The 26,207-nt window shown below is 38.3% G+C and overlaps 1 protein-coding gene across 12 annotated transcripts in view; it reads right to left on the reverse strand.

Annotated features, from left to right (window-relative positions):
* The window catches only part of LPP (LIM domain containing preferred translocation partner in lipoma), a 736,954-nt gene that overhangs the window by 187,076 nt on the left and 523,671 nt on the right, over window positions 1-26,207 (reverse strand). For all 12 annotated transcript variants that reach the window (XM_066241276.1, XM_066241275.1, XM_066241266.1 and 9 more), the window contains one exon: window positions 279-405. In XM_066241276.1, the coding sequence (XP_066097373.1) occupies window positions 279-405 (127 nt within the window). The remainder of the gene's footprint in view (window positions 1-278; window positions 406-26,207) is intronic.

Here is a 26,207-nt window from a genome sequence, read left to right on the forward strand (position 1 = left end):
GTTTTAAAACAAATTTGTATCTCATGAAACTCTGCAGTACCCCTGAAATTTTAGTACCAGCCAAGCAAATATCATAAGCCTGCCTTTGTGTGGCAGGTTCTCACAAAGGCATTTCCAGAACGCTCAGTTCTGTGTATATAAAGACTAACTCCAATAATTACCAAGTCCAAATCTAGACTCAAGTCCTTTACCATTGGAGCCGATAATACTCCTAATTACTAATTAAAGAAAACAAAGCAGGGCATTTACTTCAGAAGGTAGCTCTAGAACCCACTCACCAAAGTATTCATCAGCAGGTGGATTTTCCATGTCATACAGCATCTTCTTGGTCAGGTGCTCCAGCTCATCTTCAGGGCGGAATGAGGGGGTAACAGCTGGAGGCCCCTTTGAGCCTGTTTGTCCACCCTGTAAAGCAAACGACACAGTTTTTAAAATGTAATCTAGATATCAACCAAGACAATCAGGTAGTGTTTGCAATGAAGAGGAAAAAGCACTAGGAATGGCTCTTAGGAGACCTAGGTTTTAGAATTGGAGTTATCAATTATCCAGCATCTGATCTTGGACCAACAATTCATTCACTTGCCTCATCTACAGAAATTAACTATCAGCCTTTAGAAATCCGTATTTACAACAGTAGGACTCTATGTCGTTCAATAATTGCTAAGAGTCACCAGGTATCAGTTGTATATTTATTAAAAAGATAAAGAAATTGAGCCTCCCTATAATGGAGCTTCTAGTAAAATGAGAGCTAAAGGCACATAAATAATTAAAGATAAAGCAACTGTAGGCGGTGCACAATCAGGGTACAATGGTGACATCTCATGCTGCTTTTGAGGAAGAATTCCAGAAGACAGGTGGTGACAGAGACCAGGACTTATTCAGCTAAAAGGGAAAAAAACATACAGGCTGAGGTTTCTCACATGGCATCATAAGGAGCTCTTGGCAGTTGTGTATTTCTGGATTATTTATAACATTTTGAGATAGAAAAAGAAATCCCCTATTAAACACAGGTTCGAAGGGCCTTGTGTTCCAGTCGAGGAGGTTGAGTAATGTTTTTCCTCTCAGCGCTGCACCTGCTAGACGTCAAACGGGGAAGGCAAACCAGTAGTGGTGTGGACACTGCGCTGGTGTTTTAATCCAAGGGTGAGTCCACATTCAAGCAGTGTAAGACAATTAAGTGTCAGGTGAAAGAGCACTTAAGGTGATCAACCAAGAATCCAAAGTAGCGAAAGATGGAAGGTCAGATGCCAAATGTAAAGGAGCTGTGTGTTAAGTAAATAAAAGGGGATTTATTGTATTTTTTTTTTTACAGTATGATTTGGACCATTTCTAATATCATATCCCAACATCTTTACTCAAAGTTTTATAAACAGAAAGTCTATATACAAGGTTTAAAAATGATGATGATGTACCCCATGACTACAGAGCAGACCTGAGAATGGGGATGCTCTTCCTTTATGTTGATGCATTCTTAAAATTGTTGACCTCTCATAAATAGTTTAGAAAAATTGTTTCAACAAAACACGCATATTCATTCACCAGTTATCGTCATTGTACAAATAAGGTCTTGGATGTGAAAATCCAGTAAAGTAACAATCCCTGTACAAATGTTTCAATCTTACTACCAATATTTATTTCAACAATTCCAAGATGGATATTGATTACTTGTGTGATATTTAAGGCATGAAATGCCTTCTAAACATATGTAAAATTATTTATTGCTACCTGTTTGACCTTTTTATCTATAATTATCATCCACTTTTAGGTTTTAAAAATGTACAGAAAGTTGAAGTATAGACATGCAGAATGCTGAAAATGCCAAGAATTTTTTTGTTTGTCACCAACCTTACCCCCAGGGTTTTATTTCATTCACTGTTGGACAATTTGGACTGGGGATTAAAAACAATGAATAAACTATGACATGTGTCAGGCAAGAGAGACAGGAATTAGAGCTACCTGTTAGAATCTGAAGAATCATTACCTCAATCTATTCATTGTGAGAGAATAAAACTGACACTAAAAAAATTCAGGGTATGGCTAATTATAATAAAGCCAGGATAAGAGCCCATCTTAGACTCACTCATTTATTCAATAAACATTAAGTGTTAAACTTAGGCCTCCTCTAAACTGTAAATAATGCCTGCCTTATAGAATTGGTGTGAGAGTTAAAGGAGATATCAAATCACTCATTTACTCTTTTGCTTATTAGTGTATACACTTATTCTTAGTGTTCATTTTGTGTATCCTCTGCAAGCAGCAGGGAGGGACACAAAGATATATTAGACACAGTCTCTGTCTTTGAGAGGGCTGGAGTCTAGTCGGGTGAGACGCATGTACAAATGATTAATTATAAAATAAAAAGCACACTATATTGGTAAAACTGTATATAGATATGAACAATGGAGGAATAACTAATATTATTAAACTTGAAACTACACATATGTAATCCACTTCTAGGAAAACTAGAGAAATACTCATACAAGAATATAAAATTATATGATCGAGGCTGGTCACCGAAACTATTCTTGAGAGAATGAAGAATAATGTGATTATCCATCACTGGTAAGTGACCACCTAAATAGACAATGATAGATACATACAATGAAACATGAACAGGCATTAAAAGAAAACACTGTAAATCTATATACACAAGTATGAAAAGATGACATTACCATGTTATAAAATAGGCAGATCCAGTAACAGAATATATAAATGAAGTTCTCGTTTTTATAAAGAAAGTATAGTTTAATTATCAAAAGATCTGATTGAGAAAAAAAAAGCCTGAAAGGATATATACCCCAGTGGGTAAAGAGGGTTATCTATGGGGTTGGGATCCTGCCAGGCTTTTGCTTTTTAAAAATTTATTTATTTTATAATATACAACTGTACTTCTGCAATCCATAAAATATAACTTTTCAAATGTGATGAATCAAATGATAAAGATATGCTAGATACTAATGAAACTCTTGAACAGGCTTCCTTCTAACTGGGATCCAGTGGGGAACTCTGAGAGAAGCAAAAGGTCAGAGGTCAGGAGCACATTAGTGTGGGAGGAGAAATTTGCAAGTGGTTTGGTGTTTAGGACTGGATAGAGAGGTGAAAGACAGAAGAGTCAGCTGATAACTGCCATGCCCTACTCAGGTGCTTAGGGTTCCCTGTGGGCCAGGGACACAGGCCTGGGGGAGACTACGAACATCTCAAAAAACCTGATGAGCTCAACTTCCTTTTGTCAGAGAATGACATCCATAAAGATGCACCTAAAATTTCAATTTACATTATAAATTGTGGTCATTATTATAATTACAATTTCAGGAATTTTTAAAAAATTTTATTTAGATAATTAACTTTATCAGGGTGACATTGGTCAATAAGGGTACACAGGTTTCAGGTAAACATTTCTGTAGCATTTGAATTGTTGGTTGAGTTGTGTTCCCATCATCCAAAGTCAAATCACCTTCCGTCACCTTATATTTGTCCCTCTTTCACAGACTACAGAGAACATATCTAAGACCATCAGGTAGCAGCAGTAAAAACTACAGCAGGGATTCTCAGTGGGGGAAGCTAATCAGATGCACAGAGTTCCCTATGGAGTGGAGGGTGCACAGGAGCTCTATGAGATGGGAGTGAGATGTAAGTCTACCATACATTTTCTGTGGCCCATGATAGTGAAGGGAAATAGTATGTAGCAGGAGCATTATACGTGGAGACAGACATTTAACTATAAATAAACTTGGTGTCCTTAGGTGAGCTTCTGAATCTTTCATAACTTCAGATTCCCTTCTGTAAAATGGAATTGCTAATGCTACCTCATAGTCTGTGTGAGAGTTAAAATAAAACAACTTGCATTCATGCTCTGTACAAGGCTTAACTAGTCTCAAACCAGTGTAACAAAGGGACATTCTTTTGATTCCCCAGCCCGCCTCTGAGGGAGGGGATGAACCTAGTTCAGGTGATAAATGACGGCCAGGATGAGAAAATGGCCTACATTGTGTTTTCCAGACTTGCAATAAAGAGAGAAGTTGAGTCCAAATATGATGTCACCTGACTCCAAATTTCTTCCAACCAAACTTTGCTTCCCATAGTTAAATTGCTAGAAAAGCATGACATATAACCTCTAATATTAATGGGCTGGCTGTTCTAACTGAAATCAACAACTATTAGAGAAAACCTGATAATTCTTGCTTCTAGACTTAGGGTGGAACCTCAGGGAATAGACACATTTTATCTTTGTTTAAGCCTAATATCTGATTCCTTTTTAACCTAAATAGAGGCAGCAAGATGGCTAATTCTGTCCTTTGTAAATTCAAGCAATTCAGATTCTGCCCTGAACTCTTACACATCAAGTAGAGCTCTAATTTCAGAGTACATACCTTGTCAATACTCCACAGATTTAAGTAAAATATATCACTCATTTTATTCATCAAAAGTTCCTATTTGCTTGGGATACTGTTTCTCAAATAATACATTTGGAAAAATTATTTTCTATTAGATTCTAATCTCATATAATGCTGATCTTGGATTCCTGGTCTTCCCTTCCCTTCCCTTCCCTTCCCTTCCCTTCCCTTCCTTCCTTTCCCTTCTCTTCCCTTCCCTTCCCTTCCCTTCCCTTCCCTTCCCTTCCCTTCCCTTCCCTTCCCTTCCCTTCCCTTCCCTTCCCTTCCTTTCCCTTCTCTTCTCTTCCCTTCCCTTCCCTTCCCTTCCCTTCCCTTCCCTTCCCTTCCCTTCCCTTCCCTTCCCTTCCCTTCCCTTCCCTTCCCTTCCCTTTCCTTCCTTTCCCTTCCCTCTCCTTCTTTATTTCAAGTTTTCCATTGATTTGAGGCAGAGAGAGAGAGAGAGAGGGAGGGAGAGATAAAGAAAGTGAGAGAAGGGAGAAAGAGAGTAGCATCAACTGGTTGTTCCACTTATCAGTGCACTCAATGATTGCTTCTTGTGTATGACCTGAGTGGGGATCAAACTTGCAAATTCAGTGCAAAGGGATGACACGTTAACCAGTGAACCACCCAGTCAGGGCCCGTATTCTTAGTAGTCTTATGAGGAAAGATCCCAAGAGATCATCTCTTCCAATATTTCTTAAAATTATTTGGCTACAAAATGCCCCTCAACCACACACACACACACACACACACACACACACACACACACACACACACACACACACACATAATATGTATACTTAACAACCAAGGAATAAATGCTGGTAAAAACACAAGTTCCAGTTTCCAGTTGTTACCCACACAGAAGATGTAGCCCAGGCCTTTCTTCAGGGTTCAAGTCCTATAAGTAGTGGTTTAGTGCTTTTCCCACTGGGATGAAGAGACCCCCTTCCTTTTAATTTATCTCGCTCAGTAGTGCTTAGGATTTCCCATGTCTTAAAAAATTAATAACTGTGTTTAATTCATTTTTAATAGGTAGATTCTAGTACTGCATTTGGGTAGCAGAACATATTTAAAAATGTGTGCCACAGGGGGCAGATAGCAGTTGGTTGCATTATTTTGGTTTTTTTGTTTCAAAAGTAGAAAGGTGAATAATATCAGCAGTGGCATATTCACTGTGGCATAATAATAATTCCTCATACTTGTATGCCCCCTTTCAAGGTGCCTGCCTCCATAGACATGCGATCTCAAGTGTTCATGCAACAGCCCCGTATGTTTTATGGGTGAAAGAGCTGATGATCAGAGAAGGTAAGTGAGAGGCCCTGCGTGAAGAATGACCCCTGAGCAACAGCAAGCCCTGACCGAAGCCAGGTGTGGGGAACCAGGCGTGTTTCTGCTACGCTGTAGCGCCTCTCATGGCACCCAGGATCGTTCTCTCCAGCCCCTTCTAGCTCTGATCTTCTGTAATAACTTGGATTTTTATCTACTGACTCTTTATTTAAGCAAAGGTATTTCCAGAGCGGAGTTTTACTGCTAAAAAGTGAAACAACAAAACAACTACAAACAAAGCCTCTAACCTATTCTAAGAAAAAGACATTATTATAAATACCTATATTAATCACTAATATGTGTGATCTTTAAAATGCCTAAAGGCAAAACATTATCTGACCCACAGATTAGTTATTGAGAAATAAATTTCAGAGGACTCCTTTAAAAGTTCTTTAAACATACCTTTGCTAAGAAATTGCCAAGTGCCAAAAACTATCATTATAAAGTCAAATTATTCAGGATTCTTCCCTCTGACAACTCAGTTTAAGAAGAAAGAGACATAAAGATAGGTAATTACAATGAAGTGCAAGCACTGAAACACAGGTATGAATCAGTGTTCAGAGACGAGAGAGAGCTGCCAGAGAGCAGGTGCCATCTTAGTTTGATCTTGAAGGATATATATGATTTCATCAGATATTAGGAGGGAAGGAATAAAGGAAGGAAGGAAGGAAGGAAGGAAGGAAGGAAGGAAGGAAGGAAGGAAGGAAGGAAGGAAGGAAGGAAGTGAGGGAGAAAGGGAGGAGGAGAGAAAGAAAAAGAGAGAGAGAAAGAGGAGGAGAAAGGAAAGAAAAAAAAAGAAAGGAAAAAAAATTAAAGATATTCCTAGAACAGTATGTATAAAAGAACATATATATTAGAAAAAATGTTAAAAAAAAAACAGAGGAGGAACAGAGAAATGCAGTATTGTCAAGACTTAGGCAACAGAGAATCATTAGAAGATTTAAAAATAGGGACTGATGTATTAAAGCCATGCTTCTGAAATAAGCATATTAGCAAACTCAAACAGCAAGGCCAATGATGCCTTAAAAAATGTAACCAGACATCATGGTATTTCTGAGTAATTTAATAGCTAATGTGCTTAAAAAGGATTGTGATATTTATTAGGTGAGCAGAGACTGCTATCGGCTCATGAAAATCTGTTACCTCTTCTTTCTGAGAACACAGCTAGACTACATTAGATGTAGTCATACGGGTACAAGAAGGAAGGTGCTTACCCTGTGGAGGAGACCCATCCATGGACCAGGATGGCTAGTGTTGAACTGTCACTTATAGAAGGGAGACTGGACAGAAATGTGAATTAGAGCAAAAATTAATGGTTGAAAGTAATGGCAGAGAGGTTTATATCTTATTTATATTTTTCTATATTTTCCTTTTTCTACAGTGAAGATCTTTATCTCAGATATGAAGAAAATATAATATGTATTTTTTTTTTTCTGAGATGAAACAGTCAGGAACCAGAGGATTTCAAAGATCTGTAACTGGTTCTTCTCTACCATGGTTCCCTTGCTGGGGGCCCACTGATTTTCATTCAGGGAAGGCTTAAAGTGACCACTGCAGCCAGAGGTGGATCTAGGTCCCTGGCAAAGGCAATGCGCGAGACTGTGCAAAAATGAGGACTGTTTCTGTGAGCAAAATGAGCAGAATTGTCCATGAACAAGAAAGCTGCCAGATTAAGAATAACACAAATATCTGTCATATTTATTTAACACTTCATGGATTTCTTACATAGGAACCCACAAGTACAGAAGACCTGCTTATCTATCTAATCTTGGCTTTAATGTGTCCCATAATTTTGGTCAAATCACTTCTATTCCTTTAGTCTTAGTATCATTATATATAAAATAATGTTTTCAAAGATTCCTTTGACTCTATTATATTTTTGTGTCTATAATATGCAGGTCACTTATCATTGCAGATTTATATAGTGAAATCACAGATATTCATATTATGGACACTTTACAGTCTATAAAAAGTCACAATGAGTAAGTGGAAACCTTATTATTACAGAGATTTCCATTTACAAGAGAACTTGAATCACTTGTCAGCATCCCGTGAAACAATCTAGAACTTCATTCAGCATTCTGAATCTGAGTAAGCAGCTGGCAGGTCACAGGGTTTCTGCAGCCTACTGAACTTTCACTACGCACGGGGCATGAGATCAAGAACACACAGAGGTCAGCCACCCTCTCCTACCACCATGGTCCTCGGTGGGTGGGGGTGGGGGGGCGGAGAACTTCACTGTTCCACTTAAAGAGAAAAAGAGGCATGGTAGACAGCCAGCACTAATGTGCAAACAGGGGACGTCTCCCTGGGAGAACACCCACTGCCTTGAATCTTTGTTACCAATAATTTAACGATTTTAATATATGTGGTAAAGATCCACTTAGCAAAATGGCTACCCAACAGCTCCTGTGTTGCTCTGACATTGACTTCAGCATGGGTCATTTTTCTCCTGAGAATCCTTACCTGCTGTTGATTTCCTCTTTACATTGTACAAGATAACCTGAACTTACTGTATATCTGAACCTCACCAGAAAAGCACTGCCCAGGCAGATAAAACACTGGGAAACAGAGCCAAGATATTCAGAGACATTACATGATAATGAATACTCTATCACTCTGGGTACAGAGCTGCTCATTTTTCTTGTCCGTTTGTAATGATGTACAAGAGATTCCTCTCTCAGAGGGAAAATAACTTCAATTATGTGTTCTTCAAAAAAGAAACAGGGAAATTATCTTCTTTCAAAAGGTAGAATTAGCCCCATTTTGGAACTGAAAGCCTGCCAGAAAAAAATATATTTCAGATATTTTCATTACCCTCACCCCCTATTTAACTGTGTCAAGTTTGCAGTTGGCAATTTCCTGAGGCTGCTTCTCTTTTCTGAATCTCACTGAATTACCCTGCTCTATTCTCAGTGTCTCACTGTTAATGGAAGAAACACCTCTTCAGATCAAGGGCAGAAAATCTGCTAGACATCTCTCTGCTTCAGGTTAACAGCAGTAGGCCACAGAGAAGGAAGGGGCAAGGTGAACCACCTAGTAACAATTAGGAACCCATAAATAAGCATCCCCCACAGCTTCATGGGAATAGAAAGGCATGCTCTTTGTTCTTCTAATTGTAAGTTCCAGTTTCTTGCAGAATAAATAGTAAATGCACAATGAACAAGACGTAGAAATTTTGACTTTGAAAGTTTGATCCTACCTTTAAAATCTATACCAATTAGTCTTCAACTTTCAAAAGACTGATTTTCTTACAACCTCTTCTTCATAGTCCCTTTCTCATGCTTTGCAGTGATGCCTCTTAAATCACCTTCCCTGAACCATATTTGAAATCATTGCCTAAAAGTGATGGTGATATGGCTGGCTGTTACTAGTCAAGAGGAGGTGTTGGATGTCCACTAAGGGGTCTATGGTGTTTGCAAACCAGGGTGTTATGATGACACAGGCTAAGCTGAGAAAAAGTGGCCCTTCTCCACACCCACCACTCACAGTTCCCATGTGTCAAGACAGCCTCAAGAGTGCTTGGGCTTGAAACATGCTTACTTCTGGGCCTGATGTCTAGGGAACCATCTCAGGTCCCCCAGGGTTTGGTTTTCATTATTGATTTTCTTATCTATAAATAAGAAGATAATAATATATAATTCATATTAAGGGGCTTTGTAAAATATTAAACATTAAATAAATGGCAGTTATAATTAGCAGGATGGACAGCTTACAAGGCACAAAGAAAGATTTTCTTCCTGGTAGTGGAATGTGTGCAGAGTGATATCATCTTTTCAGTAACACCCCACGTTCCTATTTGCTGATAAATTACTTCAGTGCAGAGTATCTGAATTTCACATTGTTTTAGCAAGAGATGTAATTACTCTGCTCTTAACTATATACCTTGAAATACATGACATTTGGTGACTGCATGCTTTGATGCCTCTCCAAATGGTCAACCTTTCTACATCCTAGCCTTTGGCACCCAAAGATACATAGTAAAGCCGGGATCGTGTTTGGCTATTCAGAGCAAAGCAGCCTCCCCTTATGCTTTCCTGCCTAGATGAGCTCCATGCAGAAAAGGCACAGCCACGGATACTCTCCTACCTTGTAGTCAATAAGTCAGGACCCGGAATCTCAGGGTCAGGGAGAAGCTAGATCAAACATCTCTGGATAACCTAATCCAAAGTTCTCGCTTCCCTCTGATCGTTACTCTCAGGCACACCCTCCTTAAAGCAGAAAGTGAGTAGTCTCTGTAGGATAAGATTTCTCCCAAATCCTTCCCCTTTTACCCAATGTTGTCCCTACATGAGATAGTAAGACATTATTTCCACAATACTATAGCTAAGAACTACATGCATCCCCCTCCCATTAATTAGGCTTTATGCATGTTAGGCATAAATAATTTGACTACTGCCCATGTAAGACAATTACAAGACATTATTTCCATTGGTAGGTTTTACCTCCAGATGACTCAAGATTCAGAATAGATGGAAAAAATAAAACCTGTTGTTCGAGGCTATGTTTTTAAACTAAACTAGGTCGTCGTCATTGCTGTGCCTCACAAGTGTTTGGGCGGAGACTTTCTCTGAGAAGACGTTTCCTATTTATTTGGTTGCCTGAAACAATGGAAAGGGTTAGTGCTCCCACATTGGAAAGAAAGGCTTTACCACAAGTCATTGCTTTCTATGCATTGTCCCATAGAAAAGCTATCCTCAACCAGAAGCTCTACTTAAATAAAGCTGGAGCAGGTAGATTCATGTTTCTCTTACCAGGGTTCCAGCCCTAACTATGGTTTCAATTCAATGTTTTAAAATTCCTTATTGCTAGATATTTTTTTCGCCTTTTAAGAATTTTTTCAATTACAGTTGACAGTCAACATTACTTTATATTAGCTTCAAGTGTACAGCTATTGAGATTGTCTCACAATCCTTGCCATTACCCTGTTAAAAAAGGATATTAAAGTAGCGCATCTGATAATTACAGATGCATAAAAATACATGTATAGACAAGAATGCCAGCATGTATCTACGTAGGTATGAAGAAACAGATACTATAAAGAAACATATCAAAAAATAACAGCTCATGTGGTCTAGGAGTAATTTTCTATATAATATTTAAATAATATAAATAAAATATAGTAAAAAAAATGGATGACTCTTAGAAATAATAAACATCCATTATAAAATATGGGCTTTCAGTCGTTCTTTTGGTATTTTCAGATAGGAAGCCAGGAGAAAAAGGAGAATCTGAAGTAAGGACTATTTGTTGAAAAAAATAAGGGCACCTTGATTTTCAGTCTGATATGCCCAGAAACACTTTCCTACTCTATAAGCTGTTTCTATCTGGTGGGCTTGTCAGATGCCTGAACGTGACACCAGACACTGAAATAACATGCAAATCAGTTTTCGGTTTTAAAATGCAAATATGATGCTTGGCACACCACTTTCCACGGCTGAGGTAAATTTGTTTTTGAGTTTTTCGTGGGAAATGCACACCAGCAAACAAATGGTTAACTTCCCATATTCCACCTGACATAAGGTGGTTTTCATTTGAGTCAGAAAGGTTCTTGCTCAGAGATCCAAGTCACTTTGGATGCAAAGAAACGGCATGCTTTTTGTTCAATGACAGTGGCACCTGTGGCAAACAAGTCTACCCTCAGAGAGGCTCACTGATCACACTGATTTCTGGGCTTTGGAGGAGAGGCAGGCAAAGAATCTTGGTGAGAATAACAAAGAAAATGTTTTTCTCTTGACTTATGAAAATCAAATCAAAGTGACAACATGGTGGGAAGATTGGTTTCTGCCCAAGACAGAGAAGAAGAAGGAGTTACAAGTCCTCACCTCCAGAGGATTCCAACAGTATGAAAAACTGTGCCCTCTGGTGAAATCTACTTTAAATTTTCTACCAATCCTAGCAATGACGCATTAAGCCAGTCATCAAGATAAGTGAGATATAGCCAGTTCAAGGAATAAACAATCCAGTCAGGCAATCAAAGTACATGAGGGAGAAATGAAGACCAAAGCAAAACACTGTTAATCGGTGTGGTGATAATCAGTATGGCTTAGACACTTAAGAGTCTAGGCTCTAAAGCAGGGGTTGGGAACCTATGGCTTGCGAGCCAGATATGGCTCTTTTGATGGCTGCATCTGGCTCACAGACAAATCTTTAATAAAAAAATAGTAATGTTAAAAATATAAAACATTCTCATGCATTACAATCCATTCATTTCCTACCGCTCATGTTCATGGTTGCGGGTGGCTAGAGCCAATCACAGCTGTTCTCCAGGACAACACCAAATTTTTATTGGATAATGCGTAACGTACACGGGTCATTGTATGGCTCTCATGGAATTACATTTTAAAATATGTGGCATTCATGGCTCTCTCAGCCAAAAAGTTTCTCGACCCCTGCTCTAAAGGCTACCAGGTTGGGTTTGATTCCAATGTCTACTACTTACCAATTATGTGACCGAGGGCAAGATGCTTCATTTTACCAAATAGCAGTTGTTTAATCTATAAAATCAGGTCAATAGGATTTACCTCATTAGTTAAATGCATGATCATATAACCCATTTACTTCTTGCACTGATTAACAAATTCTTATTATCTTTAAAGATGTGCATAAAGATATGCTGTGTTGCAGCCCTGGCCTGTTGGCTCAGCAGTAGAGCACTGGCCTGGAGTATGGATGTCTGCTTCTAATCCCCTCCCCCTTCTCTCTCTTGCTCTTTTTCTCTTCCTCTCCCACAGCCATGGACCAAATGGTTCAAGCAAGTTGGCCCAGGCACTGAGGATGGCTCCATGGCCTTGCCTCAGGCACTAAAATGGCTCGGTTGCCGAGCAATGGAGCAATGACCCCAGATGGGCAGAGCATTGCCCTGTAGGAAGCCTGTCTGTCTGCCTCCCTGCCTCTCACTTAATTAAAAAAAAAAAAATATATATATATATATATATATATATATGCTATGTTGCATAAATGTCATATAAACATATCAATGGATGATATGGATACAGAGGCAAAAGAAGATATAGTGGACTGAAGCTTACCAAAACACGCCAAGAGAATAAGGGGCTTGAATTAGAATCTGAAGAGAAACTCTTTCACATTTATGCGCCCCCTTACAGGCAACAAGGAACCCTGACGCAACATTCACACACACAAGGTTTAATTTAATACTTTTCACTTTCTACATAAAGACAACATCTTTTTTTTTTTTTTTTTTTTTTTTTGTATAAGGAAATAAATCAAGTTAGTGGTTTTGTTAAATGGCTATGTTAAATGAGTTAGCTCAAATCACACCCATACTAAGTGGCAGAGCCAGGAGTTAAACATGAGTCTTCTGATCCAAGTTCAGTGTTTTTCCCCTAATTTACAGCTGCCTCTATATATTCATTTAGAAATATGAAACTTGCATGATCTATCATAAAGGTTAATCAAGACAAGTCAACCTCACTGATTAAAGCATGATGCTAATTATACCAGAGGCTGGAGACCAATGTGGCCCCTTTTACTTTCAGAAACATTGATTGTGGTGTAATGGAGAAAGTGTGGGCTTCGGAAGCAGAAAATGCTGGTTGAAATACCAAGTTATAGCACTTTTTTTTTGCATGAAACTTCACAAGTTTTTTAAAGCTTCTCTTAGCAATCACTTTTTCATCTGCAAGTGGGGCTGGAAGGTGGGCGGGGGAGAGGGAATGCCTCCAGCTAGAGCCATTGTGAGTAACACTAAGGTGAGACAGCAAATGTGCTAACATTTAAGAGGGGCTCGTGACTTGTATCAAATGCTCACAGCCTGTCAAAATTGAGCTATGACTGTCTTTCAAATGTGGCAGGAAGATGGATGAGGGAATGTGAATGACTCAGTGTCATTCCTTAGAACTGCATCTGAGGGGGAAAAGATCATGCGCTGATACCAACGAAAAAGACCGGTAACATATAATGTTTCTTATTGATCATTAACCATGATTTAAAATGCCAGTAACTCCACTGAAGACATACTCCTTTTCATACACTCTGAAAGGTAGAAATATATGCATTAATTTTATGCAGTTATTCCCTTATAATTTATGAGACTGAAAATAATTAAGGTATACTGAGTGTATAGAGGGGCCAGATGATGTTCAAAACAGTTTATGTTAATTAACTCATTTAATCACTACTGCAGCCCCATCGGGTGGTTACTACCTTGATTTTACAAATGGAAAAACTGAGACACAGAGATCACTGTGACAGCAACTGGAATCCTGTGATGTGAACCCACTTGCCAACTCCAGTACATACACACTGACCCGCCACACAAACAACCTTAGCCTCTTAATCCACTTGCATTTTCTCAGAGGGATTTTAGTACCTGTTTACTCATGGGTTATAACATTTAGGAAAATTTAATCAGATATTAGGAAGTCTTGAACTATCAAAGGTACTTTTAGTGACAAGTCCTGCTTTTATGATATATATAATATTTCCTCTATGTAGAAAAATGGCAACTAAAAACAAAACCAGCTCTCTGGGTAATTCTGATGGCGGTCGACTAAGAACAAGCCTCTGAGAGACATCACCACGTTTGATCTCTCATTAATGATTCAGCAAGAGGAGAAGAAATGTTGTGCAGAGGATTACTTCTGTTATCAATCTCTAATACAAGAAAAGGGTGCATGCTAAATCTTAAGACAGTTAAAGGGGGCCCTGGCTGGTTGGTTCAGTGGTAGAGTGTCAGCCTGGCATGTGGATGTCTGAGGTTTGATACCTAGTCAGGGCACACAGGAGAAGCACCCATCTGCTTCTCCACCCTTTCCCCTCTCCCTCTTCTCTTTCTGTCTCTCACTCTCTCTCTCCCTCCTGCAGCCATGGGTTGATTGGCACTGAGGATGGCTCCAAGGCCTGCACCTCAGGTGCTAAGAAGAGCTTGGTTGCTGAGCAACAGAGCAACATCCCAAATGGGCAGAGCACTGCCCTATAGTGGGCTTTCCAAGTGGATCCTGGTAAGGACACATGCAGGAATTTGTCTCTGCCTCCCATCCTCTCACTGAATAAAGATGGTAAAATGGGAAAAAAGGACAAAAAAAGAGAGAGAGAGAAAACTAAGAAAAAAATAAAAGTTGCTCATTTAGAAAAATAGTAAAAGGGAATGATAAATAGCACTATAATTCTAGGTGGGCAAAGGGAACCATCATGTAAAACACATTAATACTCTTTCACATAAAAAGCTACATATAATGCCATTTTCCAGTGACCAAAGTAATATTATTTTCTATTGGATTATGGTCTGACCATGACCAAAATACTACAAAAATATTTTATTCTATGAAAACTTGGAGCTCTCTGAAATGTGTTAAGCAGTAGTCTATTGGAGAGTAACTCTAGATCCCCTCTGCTAACTGCGAATTTCAGAGACAGAAGACACACTGGAGATCACTGAGTGGTAGATTAAATCCCTTCATTAATGAAAACAAACAAACTGAGAGTCAAGGAGGGAAACTGGGTTGTCCAAGGTCAACTAAAATATGAGTATAGAATCAAGAAGAAAGCTCAAATCAAGAAAGCATGTCTAATTCTGAACTAGTTTAGTCCTCTTCCCAGCATGAAACATCCTCTCAAAACAGTGATGTATTCTGGATGCCCTATAAAGTATGCCCATTCTTGGCAACAAATTTTGGGAGCCCTAATCTACATTTTTTGCAGCATTCTGAGTTCTCGAGATGGAAGTTGATGTAAAATGAAAATCATTGCTGTTATTCTTGGCGAGCCCACACAGATTGACAACAGCTGGCATAAACAGATGTGGCCCGCAGAGGATTCTGCCAGGCTGAGCTGGTGCCATCTCTGTGCAAGTTTCTTTTTCCCGACAGACAAAGGGTGTCTCTTCTCAGCTTCTGCAGACCCTGTGAGCTCCTTGTTACAGGTAAACCCAGAGTCCTAATCAAGCTGGCCTCAATCTCTCCTCTCTCCTTTTGTCTTTAACCATTATTTCCTATTAATATGCCTTTCAAAGAGAAATGCCTCTGATACATGGTGATTATTTTCTTGACCCAGAGCCTACTACAATGTCTGGGGATTACAATGATATTTATGGAGTCACTACTCCATACAAGTATTATCTCCTTTAACCTCTGAAATAATCCAATCTCATAAGTACTTTTGCAAACCCATTTTCCAGATGTTAAAATAGACACAAAGAAGCTAAATAAGTCACAGGACTGGCATAAAAAGGAGCTAGTACTTGTACCCACCCACACTGATTCTAAAAACTACATCCTGAGTTTTAGTAACTAGAGATTCAGACCTGGAAGGATGAGGTCCAGAATGTCACCTAAGAATTTAATGTCTCTAATCAAAATTAAATAAATTTGATATAATTAAGTGCTAGGAACAGACAGAGGGTTATTATTATAACACCACCATGAATATCATAAAAAACTCTATATGTTTCACTATCTCTATCATTTTAACTATCTTGTGTAATAGGTAGAAAGCAAGTTATTACTGGCTTTATTCTTTTTCTAATCAAGAAATGTAATGTAGTGACTGACCCAGGTCACTCAGCAATGCCTCAACCTCTTGACAATGCTTAATGTTATGAACTCAGCTTCCAATGTTTCCTGAATATAAAGAGAGTCTTTTGGAGAAGAACAATTAACTAGATTTTCCAGTACATAGAAAACAATGAGAATCACATTCTTTCACTTATGAGATGCAGCCTAACAAGCTTCTAATTAACAGGAAAACTAAACAACCGAAAAGATGACAGAAAAATAATAGACAGACTCCTGCATGCACACTGACCAGGATACACCTGGCAACCCTTCTAGGACAGATGCTCAGATCAACTGAGCTATCCTCAGTGCTTGGCAGCAATGCTTGATTGAACCAACCAAGCCACTGGCTGTGAGAAGGGAAGAGAGAGAGAAGGGGAGAGGTAGGGAAAGAGAAGCAGATGGTTGCTTCTCTTGTGTGTTCTGACCAGGGATCGAACCTGAGATTTCCATATGCTGGGCCAACACTCTATCCACTGATCAAACCAGCCAGGGCCGAAAAGGTGGCATTTTAGTCAGGTCTTAGATGAAGGTGAAATTTAGACACCCAGAGCTGTCACCTAGAATGAAATTCTGGGTTAGGAACCCAACAGGTACAAAGAGAATCAAGTTGGTAAGTTCTCACCTTTCATTTCTGGTAACAATATGTATAACTGACTTAAAGCTCTTACATGTCCATATTCCTTTTTTGTTTGTTTCGCTGTCCACACTGTGCATGAAAATGCCAGTAATATTTTAGTAGAAGTGAGGTACAGTCACCCATATAGAGGCTGCTTGGGGGAAGTTGACTGCAGATCAGCCCAGGGTCCTGGCACAGCAGGTCAGCTAGGCCAGAGTGGGGCAAACACTACTCACAGAAATCTATGCTTTTTTGCTGATCTTAAAATAAAATGATTGTTTTAATGAGAGGCTGAAGAAGAAAATGGGTATCAAAGTGGCTGTGATGAATTCTGATGCTAAAAACTCAATGCTTAGAAGGATTTCAAGGTAGAGAAACATGAGAGTCCTAAGGTTTTGCTTCACGGGCTAGGCTGACACATGAGGAGTGAGGATCATGATAGAGGCTGTATCTGTTTGCTTCTCTGCATTTGATTGTTTTACAGGTTCTGTAGAGTCCTGTGCAGTCTGTACATAAAAACCACAGCTGTAAGATTCCAGGAGTCCCTCCATTTGCTCTTCAGGCATCTACATGATAGCAGGTACAAGGCACTGTCACACAGTCAGCAATAGCATAAAAGCCGGAATGAACAGACTCAGGGTGCTCTACTGTCTCTGTCACTTAATCCACAATCTCCAATAGTAAATGGGAGTGGAGAATTTCTTTTTCTAACTAAGAAATACATCTATATATTATATATAGATATTATATAGATTATATATATAATATTTTATATATATATATAAAATAAGGGCAGAGCAGTCTGTTCGTTCTGAGTTCCAGTCCCTCTTTGCTATAAATTTCTGGGTTATTTCACCTCTCGGGGACTTATTCCCTTAGATAGATATATCTTCAGTCCCCTAATATACATGTTTCTTGTGATAGACAGAATTCCTTAAGTAATTTGTAAACAGCAACATGCCTAAAGGAGACATGCAAGCCATCATCATCATCATCACCATCATCATCATCATCATCATCATCATCATCTTTGTCATGTTCTTCATCATCATCACAGCTAAACATTATTAAGCCAGGCACCTATTTTAAATGCTTTAAATGCACTTGTTTCTCCCAACTTACTATTAGGTAGCTACTCTTACTGTCTTCATTCAGCAATGAAGAATTTACAACAGAGTTGTAAGTAAACTGCTCAAAATTGCAGCCAGGATTCAAACATGACTGTATGTGTCTCACTGTGGGTATTTGACTTTTCATCTCTATTTTCTAAACCTTTGACTATGTTGGCAAGTGTTCTCATACATGGAAATTAAAATATGTACCTCCCAATTGTATTTATTGAGCAGGCATAAAGTGACAGATACTGCATTAGTCAGCACTTTGATTATAAAGGTAAGGATAAAATTAGAAATGCAAAATATCCCATGACACAGTAGCTTAGACTGATGTTAAATGTAGCTGATACTATTTCCTCTCTATGGAAATGACACATTGTGAAGGGTAAAAGAAAGGGTCTTAGATGAAGTTTTAAAACAGTGATAAGACATCAGAGTAATTGCAGCATGAGAGATACTTCTGATCTCTCCTCTTAAAATTTCAACAAATTGAACAACTATATGCAGCAAAGGAACCCAGCTGGGCTTGCAGATGTGCCTGAAAGATCCTCGTACCAAATAGACTAAAGGTGGGATGGGGTGTAAAGGTAGGTGAAAGATAAAATGCATTTGTGGTGGGCTTTGGAAAGGAGAGGAAACAAATCCAGAGTGAGTTTTAGTTTGTTTGTTTTGTTTTCTGCTAGATTATAAGAATGAGGGAAGCTTAGGTTCTCTGGATTTTGCCTGTTGGGTATGGATAAAGAAACTCAGAGTGACTGGGTCTCCTTCTGATGGGACGAGTGGTGAAACAGAGGGGCAGAGAGGGAGATAAATCAAAGTGGCCAGAGCACAGTGTCACAGCCATTGTTCCGGTGGTCAGCCTGCAGCCTGCACTCAGCAGAGAGAGAGAAATCTAAAGTGCAGCCCCCCAGCTTTCCAGATCCTGCTGCCCTCACCTCATGGTATGGACAGTGGCAGAGACAAACCACACAGATAGCTCTCCAAAGCCACTCTCTCCCCAGAAGAACAGAGGTGCCCAATGTCCAGACCCCAGAATGGTTGAGACATGGGAAGGAGCTCCTGGAAGCCTAAGACCACCACTGCTAGAGGTGAAAAGCTGGAAAGCTAAAGCTATAAAACTGAAGCCTTAATGCAAAAGCAGTATAGCCCTCACAATTGAAAACAATTCTTCAAGCAAAGAAAAGCAGGTATAGCCATACTCATATCTGACAATGCTGACTTCAAGACAGCAAAGGTAACTGGAGACAAAGATGGATATATTATAATGACAAAGGAGACACTGTATCAAGAAGTTATAATAGTTTTTAATACATATGCACCAAACCAGGGAGCACCAAAATATATAAGACATCTGCTAATTGATCTAAAAATAGAAGCAAACAAAAACACAATAATACCTGGAGACTCAACATACCACTAATGGCTTTAGATAGATCATCCAAACAGAAAATCATTAAAGAAATATCAGCCTTAAATGACACAATGGACGAAATGGATATAATAGACATTTATAGGATATTTCATCCCAAAACATCAGATTATACATTCTTCCCCAGTGTGCATGAAATATTCTCAAGGATAGACCATATGTTGGGTCACAAAACTAACATCAACAAATTCAGGAAGATTGAGATTATACCAAGTATACTTTATGACCATAAGGCCTTGAAATTAGAATTCAACTGTATCAAGGAAGTAAAGAAACTCACAAAAATGTGGAAATAAACAATAGACTTCTAAAAAATGACTGGGCCAAACTTCTATTATGAATCTACCTTTGCCACCCAGCTTAGTGTATCCCAAGGTTCTCTTTACCAAGCCACAGCCACAGAGCTCCAGGGAAAAGCAACCTGGTCTCATCTCTCCAGGCAGAGGAGAACAGAAGCTCCATATCCACACATGCTGCAGATGGCTTTTCCAGTCTACCTGAATCATTACCAGCTAGAAGCAGCAGTCATTGGGACTTGGACGTGAGCTGCAAAGTATAGAATTGTGACAACAATTCCAGTGCCATGCGAACTTTTCCTGGATGTGGACTTTTACTGGACTCCTGCTCCTTGTGACAGCTCCTAACAGACTGAACTGGGGTTGGGTTGCATTTTTCAGGGATTTGGCATGGTATTGGGGCCATCTTGGACTTGGTGAACATGTTAAGGACACTACTCTTTTATGGATTCTTGCTGTATTGGCCAAGAGTTTGCTTAAAGGCTTTAATTACTGTAAAAAAATAGAAGACTAGATAAAGAAGATGTGGCACATATACACCATGGTATACTATTCAGCCATAAGAAATGATGACATCGGATCACTTACAACAAAATGGTGGGATCTTGATAACATTATACGGAGTGAAATAAGTAAATCAGAAAAAAACAAGAACTGCAGGATTCCATACATTGGTGGGACATAAAAATGAGACTAAGAGACATGGACAAGAGTGTGGTGGTTACAGGGGGTGGGGGGAGGGAAGGAGGGAGAGGGGGAAGGGGAGGGGGTGGGGTACAAAGAAAACTAGATAGAATGTGATGGAGGACAATCTCTCTTTGGGTGATGGGTATGCAACAGAATTGAATGACAAGATAAGCTGGACATGTTTTCTTTGAATATATGTACCCTGATTTATGGATGTCAACCCATTAAAATAAAAATTTATTTAGTTAAAAAATGTCTGGGCCAAAGAAGAAATAAAAGTAGAGATCAAAAGATATATAAAGACAAATGAAAGTGACCACACGACATATCAAAATTTCTGGGATGCAGCAAAAACAAAAATAATAGGGAAGTTTATACCATTACAGGCTTATATAAAAAATAAGAGAGATACCAAGTAAATGACCTAACATCACATCTTAAGGAACTAGAAAAAGAAAAACAAAAGCAACCCAAAGTCAGCAGAAGAAAGGAAATAGTAAAAATTAGAACAGAACTAAATGAAATACAGAAAAAAAACTATAGAAAAAAATAATACAACAAAGAGTTGGTTCTTTGGAAAGATCAATAAGATTGACAAACCACTGGCTAGAGTCACTAAGGAAAAAGAGGAAGGACTCATATAAAATCCAAAATGAAAGAGGAGAAATTTCCACAGACATCATAGATATACAAAGGATCATAGTAGAATATTATGAAAGATTATATGCCACCAAATTCAACAACCTAAAGGAAATGGATAAATTCCTAGAACTCTACAACCTTTCTAGACTGAGTTATGAAAAAGTAGAAAACCTAAATAGACCTATAAACAGGGAGGAAATAGAAACAACTATGAAAAATGTACGCAAAAACAAAAACCCAGGACCAGATGGCTACATTAGTGAATTCTACCAAACACTGAAAGAAGATTTGGTACCAATCTTTCTTAAAGTCTTCCAAAAAATAGAAGAAGCAATACTCCCTAACACATTTTATGAGGCCAAAATAACCCTCATACCAAAACCTGGCAAGGACAACACAAAAAAAGAAAATTACAGATCAATATCTCTAATGCATATAGATACAATAATCCTAAACAAAAAACTAAGATTTCAAATACAACACATTAAAAAATTAATATATCATAATCAAGTGGGATTCATTCCAGGAGCACAAGAATCATTCAATATATGGAAACTGATCAATAAAATATACCATATCAACAAAAGAAAGAACAAAAATCATATGATCCTATCAATAGATGCAGAAAAGACATTCAATAAGATACAACATCCCTTTATGTTTAAACACTCAATAAAATTGGAATAGAAGGAAAGTACCTCAACATGATAAAGGTTATATATGACAAACCATCAGCTACTATCATATTATATAGTAGAAGAATGAAGGCTTTTCCTCTAAAATTAGGGACAAGGCTGCTCCACTTTTATTTGACATAGTTCTGGGAATTTTAGCCAGAGCGATCAGGTAAGAGAAAAAAATAAAAGGTATCCATATTGGGAAAGAAGAAGTAAAGGTATCACTGTTTGCAGATGACATGATCCTGTATATAGGAAACCTTAAAGAATTCACCAAAAAGCTATTAGAAACAATAAACTAATACAGCACAGTTGCAGGATACAAAATCAATATATAAAAGTCCATTGCTTTCCTATACACCAACAATGAAACATTGGAAAATGAACTAAAAAAAAAAAAAAGCAACCCAAAAATAATTCCTTTTATAATTGCAACAAAAAAATTAAAAGACCTAGGAATAAACTTAACAAAGAATGTAAAGGACATATATACTGAAAACTATAAAACATTATTGAACGAAATTAAAAAAGACATAATGAAATGGAAAAAATATCCCATGTTCATGGACTGGAAGAATCAACCTAGGTAAAATGGCCATATTACCCAAAGCAATATGCAAATTCAATGTAATCCTCATCAAAACCCCAATGTCATTTTTTGAAGAAATAGAACCAAAAATGACCAGCTTTGTATGGAACCATAAAAAACCCCAGATAGCCAAAGCAATCTTGAGGAAAGAGAATGAAGCTGAAGGTATCATATTACCTGACTTTAAATTATACTAGAGCCACTATAATTAAAAGAGTATGATATTAGAAGAAAAACAGACAGAAAAATGTAACAGATTCAAGAACACAGAAATAAAGTCATATATATGGGCATATCATCTTCAACAAAGGACCCAAAAACACACAATGGAGAAAAGAAAGCCTCTTCAATAAATAGTGGTGGGAAAATTGGAAAGCCACGTGCAAAAGTACAACACTTGACTATACCTTGTACCCCTGTACAAAAATTAATTCCAAATGGATCAAAGACCTAAATATAAGATTGAAATGATAAATTACATAGAAGAACACATAGGTCCTAAACTCATGTACCTTGGCCATAGGGAACAATTTATAAATTTGACCCCAAAGGCAAGGAAAGTAAAGGCAAAAATAAATGAATGGGACTATATCAAACTAAAAAGCTTCTGCACAGCAAAAGAAACTGACAACAAAACAAATAGGCAGCCAACTAAATGAAAAATGATTTTTGCAAACAATAGCTCCAATAAGGGTTTAATATCTAAAATATATAAAAAACTCACAAAGCTCAGAAATAAACAAGAAAACAATCCAATTAAAAAATGGGGAGAGGACCTGAACAGACACTTTTTTTAAGAGGACATACAAAACAAATGGCTAAGAGGAATATGAAAAGATGCTCATCTTCACTAGCCATTTGAAAAATGCAAATCAAAACTACAATGAGATACCACCTCACACCTGTTAGATTGGCTATTATCAACAAGACAGGTAATAAGTGTTGGAGAGGCTGTGGAGTAAAAGGAACCCTCATTCACTGCTAGTAGGAATGCAAACTAGTAGAACTATTAGGAAATAAAGTATGATGGTTTCTCAAAAAATTAAGAATAGATTACCGTATGACCCAGCAATCTCTCTACTGGGTATCTATGCTAAAAACTTGAAAACATTGGTATGGTAAGACACACGCACCCCCATGTTCATCGCAGCACTATTCACAGTGGCCAAGACATGGAATCAACCAAAGTGCCTCTTGATAGAGGATTGGATAAAGAAGATGTGGTACATATATACAATGAAATACTACTCAGCCATAAGTAACAATGACATAATGACGTTTACGACAACATGGATGGACCTTGAGAACATTATACTGAGTAAAATAAGTAAGTCAGAAAAAGCTAAGAGCTGCATGATTTCACACACAGGTGGGATATAAAACTGAGACTCATGGACATAGATAAAAGTGAAGTGGTTACCAAGGGGAGGGGAGTGTGGGGGAGAGGGAGGGGAAAAGTGTTTAAAGAAGGACAAATATACAAATGATTTGACTTTGGGTGATGGGTATACAACATAATCAACAGTTCAAATGCTATAGAAATGTTTACCTGAAACCTGTGTACTCTTATCGGTCAGCATCACCCTGTTAAAGTTAATTTTCTAAATAAAAATTTTAAAAATAATAAAAAAATAAAAACAGTGATAAGAGGTAACCGTAATTACTAACGAAAAATGTGTAGGCATTGTATTGAATCGATGTTTTACAAATTGTATGTAGCATCACTAAATATTGTTCTGCAAAAGAATAAACTGAAGCCCAGAAAAGTTAACTAACTTCCCTACAGTCTTGAAGGTAGTATAGGAAGAGCTAAGACTCAAACCCATGTCTGTCTGGCTGTAGTTGTTTGAGTCCCTAACCACAAAACTACCTCCAGAGGAAGGAGAATGAGGTAGAAGGAGAGAAGACTGCTCTGCTTATTCTCTTATTCTACCTGGTCCTGACTGCAGGGCTTTGGGTGAGTGTTTATAGAACCCAGCTATATTTTACACTGATACTTATCATCCTTTAAAACTTGTTATCACTTGTGCTCAAAGGGAACACAGAAATTAGGCCAACCTCTCACTACCAACTTGTAGATTAAAGAAATTTGGGACACTTTTTTTTTCCTGGACATTATAAAAATTAAAGGTAAAACTTAGAAATAAATAAAATTTCTCTTTAAACAAATAGAGCAGTTCATTAGAAAGAAATATATATTTCACTTCAAACAGTAGCAAGTACTAGCACTACTATAGCAAATTTAGGTGCTTATAGGTTTAGATTACCAAGCTCCAACTTCCAGAGAGAAAGCCCAACCCACAGCACTCAGCAAAGAATCAGGTAGAGACTAGGATGTCATATACTATAAAAAATAATAACAACGCTGGATTAAGAAGCTAGAAGTCTAGGATTTGAACCTCAGTCTGCCACACACTTGTCACATGACTTAGCATGTCACATATTCTCTCAGACCTCACTTGCTTATTTTGGACCTGATGGATTCTACCTCCACTTCACAAGATAAGCTTAAAGATGACTACCTTTGAAAGTATTATATAAAATCTTTGAGTTTGTCAAATGTAAATGTCTTGACTAGAAGACATGACCTATGATGAAATAGGTTTACCTTTTGATCAAATTCAGGGAAAGAGACATAGTGACTTCACAGGTCAGAGAAGTATATCAGTTTTAGAAATCCAATTCTGAATTGCCTCAGCTCACTCACTGAGCCAGAACATGAGCTCAGACCCGATAAAACATCATGTGATAATCAGCACATGGAACAGAAAACCTCTTACAACAGATGGCACAAGAAGCTCTATGACTTTGTCAAATCACTTTATTTTGTGGGTCTCAATATCCCCAACAACTGAACGAACATAGAGAAAGGTACAATTCCTACAAAGTGGACCTCAGAGAGACTTTAATAGGCAGAAGTGAGACAATATACTGTGAGAAAGCTCTGAAAACAATAGAACATCAAACGGTGGTCAGGGACAGCCAAAATCTCCTCTTTAAGCCACCATGAGGACTCAGTCATTGCAAATACAATTGATTACACAAGCATAGGCAAATCAACTTCTCCTGCCAAAAAGATTTGTTGCCTTTGGGGAAATAATAGCATTTTGGCAGAGAGGAAATTTCGTCATTTTCTTTTGACTTTGGTTCTGACTTTTGGAAGATGCGTGTCTGGAATTCAGGAACTGACCATCTAGAATCCAACACAGGCCATGCCTGTCGCTCACACCCTTGAGTGAGCAACTCGATTACTATCCAGCTGAGAAGGGACCTGCTAGCTATGGTCCCCAGGCTGATAGCCTCCCAACCCTGAGGCTCCAGACTGCACAGGCTCTGCACCAGCCAGGCAGGAGACGAGAACTGAATGCCTACTATGTGCCAGGAACTGTGACACAGGAGGCAGGCTCAATTAGGCCTAATTTACAGATAAGTTAGCTGGGGTGAATATAGTACAACTAATCAAGCTAGGATTGTAATCCAGGTTGAATTCTGAAACATACACTTTTTGTCAGTTGAACCAAAGTGCCTGCCCTCCAGGAGCTCACAATCTAGTGGGAAAGTCAGAAAGGCAACTCAATAGACTGTGAGCTCCTTGAGGGCAAGGACCATGTTTTATTCTTTCTTGTCTCTTCAGAGCCACGCACCATGTCTGCCATAAAGAAGGTGCAAAAGTGAGTGTTTGTTGAAAGAATAAACCACAATCTAATACTTTGCCTCTAAAAACAGCAACCTCATTTTATTACTCCTCTCTGATCATAAACATCTGCTGGCTGTTCTTAGCCAGCATGGCTTAAAGGAGTACCTTTACAATCTTTACCTTCACAACCTCTACCATGATTCATTCCCTTCCATATCCCTGTGCACCACCTCCACATCCACTGGCCACCATGGCATGGTGTTCAGCAAATGTTTATTGAATGAACAAACAGATATG

The sequence above is a fragment of the Saccopteryx bilineata genome, chromosome 8, assembly GCF_036850765.1.
Source record: "Saccopteryx bilineata isolate mSacBil1 chromosome 8, mSacBil1_pri_phased_curated, whole genome shotgun sequence".
NCBI lineage: Eukaryota > Metazoa > Chordata > Mammalia > Chiroptera > Emballonuridae > Saccopteryx > Saccopteryx bilineata.